This window comes from Rattus norvegicus, chromosome 5, assembly GCF_021556685.1.
Source record: "Rattus norvegicus strain SHRSP/BbbUtx chromosome 5, alternate assembly SHRSP_T2T, whole genome shotgun sequence".
Lineage (NCBI taxonomy): Eukaryota > Metazoa > Chordata > Mammalia > Rodentia > Muridae > Rattus > Rattus norvegicus.
In genome coordinates this window covers 16,675,094-16,683,485 of record NC_141538.1, presented here as the reverse complement: position 1 = coordinate 16,683,485, position 8,392 = coordinate 16,675,094, and the positions used below count along the sequence as shown (strand labels likewise).

General features: G+C 46.7%; 1 protein-coding gene across 2 annotated transcripts; it reads left to right on the top strand.

Annotated features, from left to right (window-relative positions):
- Nucleotides 1–447: 447 nt before the first annotated feature.
- LOC148005641 (uncharacterized) lies at nucleotides 448–8,098 on the top strand. 2 transcript variants are annotated; one of them, XM_087551738.1, is made up of 3 exons: nucleotides 494–689; nucleotides 845–1,488; nucleotides 6,117–7,810. In XM_087551738.1, the coding sequence occupies exons 2-3, from the start codon at nucleotides 1,094–1,096 to the stop codon at nucleotides 6,301–6,303; spliced, it is 582 nt and encodes a 193-aa protein (XP_087407864.1). In that variant the 5' UTR covers nucleotides 494–689; nucleotides 845–1,093; the 3' UTR covers nucleotides 6,304–7,810. The 2 variants fall into 2 exon arrangements, 1 of the variants encoding a protein (XP_087407864.1); XR_015621397.1 differs by lacking the exon at nucleotides 845–1,488 and having other exon boundaries at nucleotides 448–689; nucleotides 6,117–8,098.
- Nucleotides 8,099–8,392: the final 294 nt, after the last annotated feature.

Below are 8,392 nucleotides of genomic sequence, written 5' to 3'. Positions count from 1 at the left end.
GCCCAGAGCACAGTCAAGAGAATGTATGATCTTTTTGACATATGCTAGCATTTGCAAGTATTTAGTCAGAAAATTTTGCATCTACATACCTTAGGAATAGTGATTCTTAGGTTTTTGTTTATGTGTCTGTTATGTCTTCTTTGTTTTTTTCTGACATTTCTCATGTTTTCCATATTTTTGGTATTAGACTAGTTCTGGTATCATAGGAGATTGTAAATGTAACTTCTGGTCATTATTTTTTGTCTTCATTAAAAAAATATTTGTTGTAATGTGAGGAGCTGCCCTCACATACTCCATTACAAGATGGCACTGGCATCCGGCAGAACGCACCTAGTAAAAAGGGCAATACGCAGGCGCCTGGTAACTTCCCTACTCAAAGGGACACGTACGCTTTGGTACATCATCTGGCATAATTGGCAGCAACCAGTCAGAGAGTGACACATCCTAGGCGAGGATAGTTTCCTATATAAGGGACGGTTATTCCTCACTCTCTGTCTCCACATTATAAGCTTATGCTCTCCCTCTCAAGACGCATTAAAGCTTTTCTGCAGTAGGATCCTGTGTGTGCCGCGTCGTTCCTGCTGGCAAGACGTAGCGTGGGACATCTGGTGCCGAAAACCCGGGAAAGACCTCGCCATTGTCAGCACCTTCGGAGATCCCTTGGCGACAAGGAGGATTCAGAACTGCAGGTAGATACGTTCGGAGAGGCAGCCCTCTCTTGGACTTTGGTTTGGGGTTGTCACCACCTTGGGAAGGATTTGTTGAGGCTATAGTATTTGTCCTGGGAGCCACCCTACTCTTTCTTATTATTATGTTCTGTTTTCACCGTTTTTGCTGTTAAAAGGATGATCACAGCAGCTGAAGGCACGTCTCAGTCTCTCATATATAAGTGAGCTTCGCACAGCTCCCTTTTACCTTCGATTTTGACTGTTGATGAGCAAGGACGCGATAAGGCCGATGTAGATAAGCAGCACCATCTGGGGAGGCGCGTGTAAGACTCCCGTATATAAGAGAGCAGCGTGTCCGTCTCTACCCTTTCACCTCACGCCTTGTCAGACGGACGTAGATAAGCCGCTGGCATTCCTGGCCCATCATGGGATCCTCACAGTCTGTGGTCATGGCCTTGGAAACAGTGTTAAAGCAGAGGGACATCAAAATTGGAGGAAGAACACTTAAAAACTTTGTGAAGGAGGTGGAGAGGGTGGCTCCTTGGTTTGCCTGTTCAGGCTTGTTTACAATTGCCTCATGGAACAAACTTGGAAAGGACCTTGACAGAAAATTGGCAGAAGAGGATCTGCACCTAGGGACCAAAGCTATATGGAAGCTGGTTAAGAATTGTTTAAAGGATGAATCGTGTAAGGCAGCAGAAGTAGAAGGACAGGCCACACTCGAGGTAGTCCGGGACAGTATGTCAGAAACTGAACGTAGTGAGAGGTTGGGCGCGCGCAAAAAAAAGGACGTCCTAAGAAAGAAAAAAAGGCCCGCCCGGTAAGTCAGTAGACAAGGGAGCGTTGAAATTTTCAGATTCCAGCACTTCCTCCTCTACACATAAACCAGGAGGGGGAGCCAGCCTATACCCTGTGAAAGAGCTAGAAGCGCTGAACCTCGACAGTTCTGAAAGCTCTGAAAATAAAACCTTAGACTCAGAGGAGGAGGCCGAGCTAGATAAGGAAGCAGCTAAATATGAGGAGGAAAGATATTACCCCAATGAATGTAGGGGAAGTAATAGAAGGCTTCTAGCGTGGCCGCCACCAACGGCGCCCCCTCCATATGAGACACGCTCATGCGCCTTCTCACTAGTCCCCGAGAGGGTGAGAAGAAAGCTGAGTATGACATTTCCTGTCTTTGAGACTCCGGAGGGAGGACGGGTCCATGCCCCTGTTGAATATAATCAGATTAAGGAATTAGCGGAATCAGTTAGAAAGTATGGAGTCACGGCCAACTTTACTCTAACACAACTTGACAGGTTGGCCATGATGGCATTGACACCAGCTGATTGGCAGATGATTGCTAAGGCAGCCCTTGCCAGCATGGGCCAATACATGGAATGGAAAGCGCTCTGGTATGAGGCAGCCCAAACACAGGCCAGAGCGAATGCTACGGCCTTAATACCCGAGCAACAGGAATGGACTTTCGAACTCTTAACAGGACAGGGCCGCTTTGCAGCTGATCAGTCTGCTTACCACTGGGGCCCCTATGCTCAGGTCTCCAGCACGGCTATTAGAGCCTGGAAAGCACTGTCCAGGAGAGGAGGGATCGATAATCAACTTACAAAAATCATTCAGGGACCCCAGGAAAATTTCTCAGATTTTGTAGCTAGAATGACAGAGGCTGCAGGACGAATCTTTGGCGATCCTGAACAAGCAGCACCGCTTATAGAACAGCTCGTTTTCGAGCAAGCCACCCAGGAGTGCCGAGCAGCCATAGCCCCCCGAAGAAATAAAGGGCTACAGGATTGGCTTAGAGTCTGCAGGGAACTTGGAGGGCCCCTTACTAACTCAGGCCTGGCGCCCGCCATTCTCCAGTCCCAGCGACGCCCCGTTAAAGGGACGGATAAAAGATCATGCTTTCAATGTGGGAAAACAGGCCATCTAAAAAGAGACTGCAGGATGACAAAAGGAGACAGGGGGTCTGCAACCCTCTGTGTCCGATGTGGCAAAGGCTACCATAGGGCTGACCAGTGCCGATCAGTGAGAGACATTAAAGGCAAACTACTCCCTCCTTTGGATACTCGGCCTAATGAGATGTCAAAAAACGGGCTGGTGGGCCCCCGGTCCCAGGGCCCTCAAAGATATGGGAACTGCTTTCACAGGGCCACGACCCCGGCAGATGAGGTCCCCCAAGAGGCGACACAAAATTGGACCTGCGTGCCGCCTCAGACTTCTTTCTAATGCCCCAGATGGGCATTCAGCAAATTCCTGCTCAGACTGTGGGGCCTCTACCCCCGGGAACCATAGGCCTTGTCCTTGGGAGAGGATCTCTCGCCCTACAAGGACTGATAGTCCATCCAGGCCTTGTTGAAGCTCAGCGCTCTCTTGATGTTCAGATTCTTTGTTCAAGTCCCGATGGTTTTTTTTCCATAAGTAAAGGAGATAGAATAGCACAGTTATGACTCCTTCTGTGCTCCCAGGCCACGATACAGGATACCAAGGGACCCATGGGGTCGACTGGTCATGATTCGGCATATTTGGTGGTTCACCTTAACAACCGTCCAAAATTGAGCTTAGAAATCAATGGAAAGAAATTCGAAGGCATACTGGATACTGGGGCTGATAAAAGTATAATTTCCTCAAAATGGTGGCCTCAATCATGGCCTACCACAAAAATCTTCTCACTCGCTACAAGGATTAGGCTACCAGTCATGCCCTATGATCAGCTCTGCCACTCTAACTTGGACAACTGCTGATGGCCGACAGGGACAATTTATTCCTTATGTACTTCCCCTGCCTGTTAATCTTTGGGGGAGGGATGTTATGCAGACCATGGGACTGACCTTATCTAATGAATACCCCCCACAAGTGGCCCACATGATGTCAAGGATGGGCTATAAGGAAGGGAAAGGCCTAGGGCGATTAGAACAGGGTCGTCTCACGCCCATTGAACCGATCGCCAACCCCCATAAACAAGGCCTGGGTTTTTCCTAGGCGCCATTGGGGCAGCACGACCCATACCATGGAGGAAGGAGAACGCGGTGTGGGTTCCCCAATGGCCATTAACCTCTGAGAAATTACAGGCAGCTACAGGACTGGTGGATGAACAATTAAGATTGGGACATTTGGAGCCCTCCACCTCTTGGAGCACCCCAATTTTTGTAATAAGGAAAAAATCAGGAAAATGGCGACTACTCCATGACTTGAGGGCCATTAACGGTCAGATGGAATACCTTGGACCCATTCAGCAGGGCCTTCCTATACTCTCGGCCCTACAAAAAGATTGGAATTTGGTAATAATAGATATCAAGGATTGTTTTTTCTCTATTCTGCTTTACCCCCCTGATAGGCCCAGGTTTGCTTTTACTGTCCCATCAATTAATCATACTGAACCTGATAAAAGATACCAGTGGAAGGTCCTACCTCAGGGCATGGCCAACAGCCCTACGATGTGTCAGTTATATGTTCAGGAAGCCCTCAAACAAGTCAGGGAGACCTATCCAAATTTACTGTTAATTCATTACATGGATAATATATTGATGTGTCATAAAGACTTAGAAATACTCAAACAAGCCTATTCCTTATTACAAAAAACCCTTAAACAATGGGACTTACATATTGCTACAGAAAAGGTCCAAATTGCTGACACAGGTCATTTTCTAGGATCCATTATTTTCCCTGATAAGATTATACCCCAGAAACTGGAAATCCGTAGAGACCACCTCCATACTCTTAATGACTTTCAGAAGCTCTTGGGAGATATCAACTGGTTGAGACCATTTTTGAAAATCCCTTCCGCGGAATTAAAACCTTTGTTCGAAATATTGGAAGGGGAAGGCCACATCACCTCCCCTCGTGTGCTAACTCCCGCTGCAACTAAGGCCTTATTAAAGTAGAAGATGCCATAAAACAGGCCCAATTGCAACGTATTGATTGATCTCTACCTTTTTCACTCTGTGTACTAGATACCAAGGATTTACCCACTGCAGTTTTATGGCAACAAGGTCCATTGTTATGGATCCATCCACATGCTTCCCCTGTGAAGATTATTGATTGGTATCCAGCCGCAGTAGCACATCTGGCTATTAAGGGCCTAAAAGCTGCCATCTGTCATTTTGGGATTCCACCCCAATCCTTGATTATCCCATATACACCCTACCAGGTCCAAACTCTAGCTGCTACCTCTGATGATTGGGCAGTGCTGCTCACATCCTTTACAGGGAAGATAGATAATCATTATCCTAAACACCCCCTATTGTGTTTTGCAAGATCACAACCTGTTGTTTTCCCTCGCGTCACATCCCACAGACCATTAAAGGAGGGGATAACAGTGTATACGGATGGGTCAAAAACAGGGGTGGGAGCATATGTGGTAAACTCCCAAGTATTCTCACGACAATATTTTGAAACCTCACCCCAAGTGGTAGAATGCCTAGTGGTCATGGAGGTCATTGAAAAATTCTAGGTTCCTCTAAATATTGTTTCAGATTCCTCCTATGTGGTTAATGCTGTTAGTATTCTTGAAACTGCCGGTATAATTAAAACCACTAGTAAGGTGGCAGATATTTTCCGAAAAATCCAAATTATCCTATTAAATAGAAGATTCCCTGTATACATTACTCATATACGGGCCCATTCTGGACTCCCTGGCCCAATGAGTTCAGAGAATGATTTGGCTGACAAAGCCACAAAAATGATAGCTGTGGCCCTGGCCTCTCCTTTAAAGGCTGCTAAAGCCTTTCATGGCAATTTCCATGTCACCTCAGAAACTTTACACCGCCGCTTCTCTATAACTAGAAAAGAGGCACGTGATATAGTCACCCAATGCCAACAGTGCTACCAGTTCCTCCCAGTTCCTCACATCGGGGTCAACCCGAGAGGAATACAGCCATTGCAAATCTGGCAAATAGATGTTACTCATAATTCTACTTTTGGAAAATTACAGTATGTGTATGTATCTATAGACACATGTTCTGGCATTCTACATGCCACCCCACTTACCCGAGAAAAAACAACACATGTCATTCAGCACTGCCTTGAAGCATGGAGTGCTTGGGGAAAGCCAAAATGTGTAAAAACTGACAATGGCCCCGTCTACACATCTCAAAAATTCCGTCAGTTTTGTGCTCAGATGCAGGTTACCCACCTGACGGGCCTGCCCTACAACCCTCAAGGACAGGAATCATAGACCGTGCTCATTGGACCCTCAAATCATATTTAATAAAACAAAGAGGGGGAATTATGATAGAACTCCCCCCAACACCCCGAGTGGCCACTGCTCTGGCCCTTTTTACCTTAAATTTTTTAAATCTTGATGAAGCTGGACAAACAGCGGCTGAGCAACATTGCTCAGAGCCCAAGAGGGCAAAAGAATTAGTCAAATGGAAGAATGTATTGACAAATGAATGGAAAGGCCCGGATCCTGTTTTAATAAGATCCAGGGGAGCTGTCTGTGTTTTTCCACAGGACAATGAAAATCCCATATGGATCCCAGGACGACTTACTTGGAGCATCACAGCAAGTGATCAAGAAGGGACTGGGACTCCTGCACCTCCTCACTCTTCTTCCATGGATGCCAGCAACGGTGCAGGGCGAGCTACGATGGGGAATAATGTCAACCTTTCCACTCCTGATGCCGGTGATGTACCACTAACAGGGATTTAGGGTTGGCCTATTTACCTGAGGATCCACAGGTTGAATTTACCTGAGGATCCACAGGTTGAACGAGTAAAGGAAATAGGACTATTCCCCTTAAGGGCAGCCTTTGTTTTGGCATATTCAACAAAACATCTTTTGATCTCCCTTGCATTATGTTATGTAATCAATCTTCTGCTTGGTTAAGGGAGGCCACATGGGGAACTGGTGAGGAGGACATTGTGGCTAACGCCACAGTTCTCTATGGTGGTGGCCTTACATTGCGTTAATGGTAGCTGCACTGATCTTACGCCCATGGCGATGCTGCTTGGAGGAAAGGGCGAAAAGGGACGGTTGTCATTTTCCTGGATGGGGAACATCAAACCTGCTGCCTCTGTCTGGACAGCTACTCATATAAAATATCGCAGTAGTTATCCGCATGCCTCGCTTTATCCCGATCCCTGTTGATACCCCGGGGACCATGACCTTATTTAGAGGAAAAAGAGATTTTGGTATTTCTGCAACTATTGCTGGCATTATTGCTACGACAGCAGTCGCTGCCTCGGTTACTGCCTCGGCATTGGCCTTGTCAAATTCAGTACAGACAACCCAAACTATCAATGATTTATCGGCCACGGTCTCTGTGGCTCGGGACAGACAGGCCTCGGCCAATACTCAGATACAGGGAGGCCTTATGCTTGTCAACCAACGTATAGATCTGGTCTGAGAGCAATTAGACATTCTATGGCAACTGGCCCAGCTTGGCTGTGAGCAAAAACTCCCAGGCCTTTGTGTCACCTCCATATAATATGACAAATTTACCCGAGCTGCTAATCTGTCTAAGAGTCTTTCACAGCATCTGTTACAGAATTGGACCTCGGAGTTTGAACAGACACTTCGGGAGCTGAGAGCAACCATCATTCAAGTAAATTCTACCTGACTGGACCTGTCTTTGACGGAGGGATTGTCATCCTGGATCACCTCAGCAGTCTCTTATTTCAAGGAATGGGTGGGAGTGGGACTTTTTGGAGTGATCCTCTGCTCTGGATTAGTATTACTCCTCTGGTTGCTTTGCAAATTGAGATCTCAAACAAGAAAGGACAAAGTAGTGATCGCCCAGGCACTTGTAGCCCTTGAACAAGGAGCGTCAGCCGATATCTGGTTGACCATGCTCAAGCAACAGGTCGTCGGCTGGACAGCTCTTGCACTCCTAGAACCTCGGTTCATTGCCAGGATTAGAGTGTCCGGCTTGAGCAGCCCATGAGGGGTGATGAGCTTAGCATCGCACAGGGAAGTTCTACCAAATACGCTCCCTGGAAGGCATGTCATATTACATGAGGGTTTCTGCCCCAGTTTTCCCTCCCTCGAAAAATGGCAGTGCGACGGGTCAGGAGTGCCCTGGGTCCCAACAACAGCCTAAGGGTATCTCTCTTGTACAGGTTCGCCAACTTTGTACGAGGATATGACCTCTGTCTTCGCCCTCCTATACCTGGGTGTCCTGTTTGCTTAAAAAACAGGAAAGGGGGAGATGTGAGGAGCTGTCCTCACATACTCCATTACAAGATGGCACTGGCATCCGGCAGAACGCACCTAGTAAAAAGGGCAATACGCAGGCGCCTGGTAACTTCCCTACTCAAAGGGACACTTACGCTTTGGTACGTCATCTGGCATAATTGGCAGCGACCAGTCAGAGTGACACGTCCTAGGCGAGGATAGTTTCCTATATAAGGGACAGTTATTCCTCACTCGGCGTCTCCGCATTGTAAGCTTATGCTCTCCCTCTCAAGATGCATTAAAGCTTTTCTGCAGAAGGATCCTGTGTGTGCCGCGTCGTTCCTCCTGGCGAGACGTAGCGCGGGACATCATAATTTTTTAAATTCTGGAGAAAGTCTGCTATGACTCCATCTGAAATCAGTTTTATTTGGTTAGAAGGGTTTCTGTTGTTGTTTTTGTTTGTGTTTGTTTTGGTTGTATTTTATACTGTTTAAATTTCCCATTTTTTCTTTATAATTATGCTGAAGTTGTTGCCACTTTATTGGTTTAACTTTAGTTACTTAGGCAACTCTAGACATCTATTGACTAAAGTATTAATTAATTTAATGGAAGTG

Bases quoted from the DNA above. Each gene is read 5' to 3' on its own strand.
- LOC148005641 (XM_087551738.1), top strand. From the start codon at position 1,094: ATGGGATCCTCACAGTCTGTGGTCATGGCCTTGGAAACAGTGTTAAAG. The intron at 1,489-6,116 runs GTAAGTCAGTAG...GTTTTTCCACAG, and splicing joins AAGAAAAAAAGGCCCGCCCG to GACAATGAAAATCCCATATG.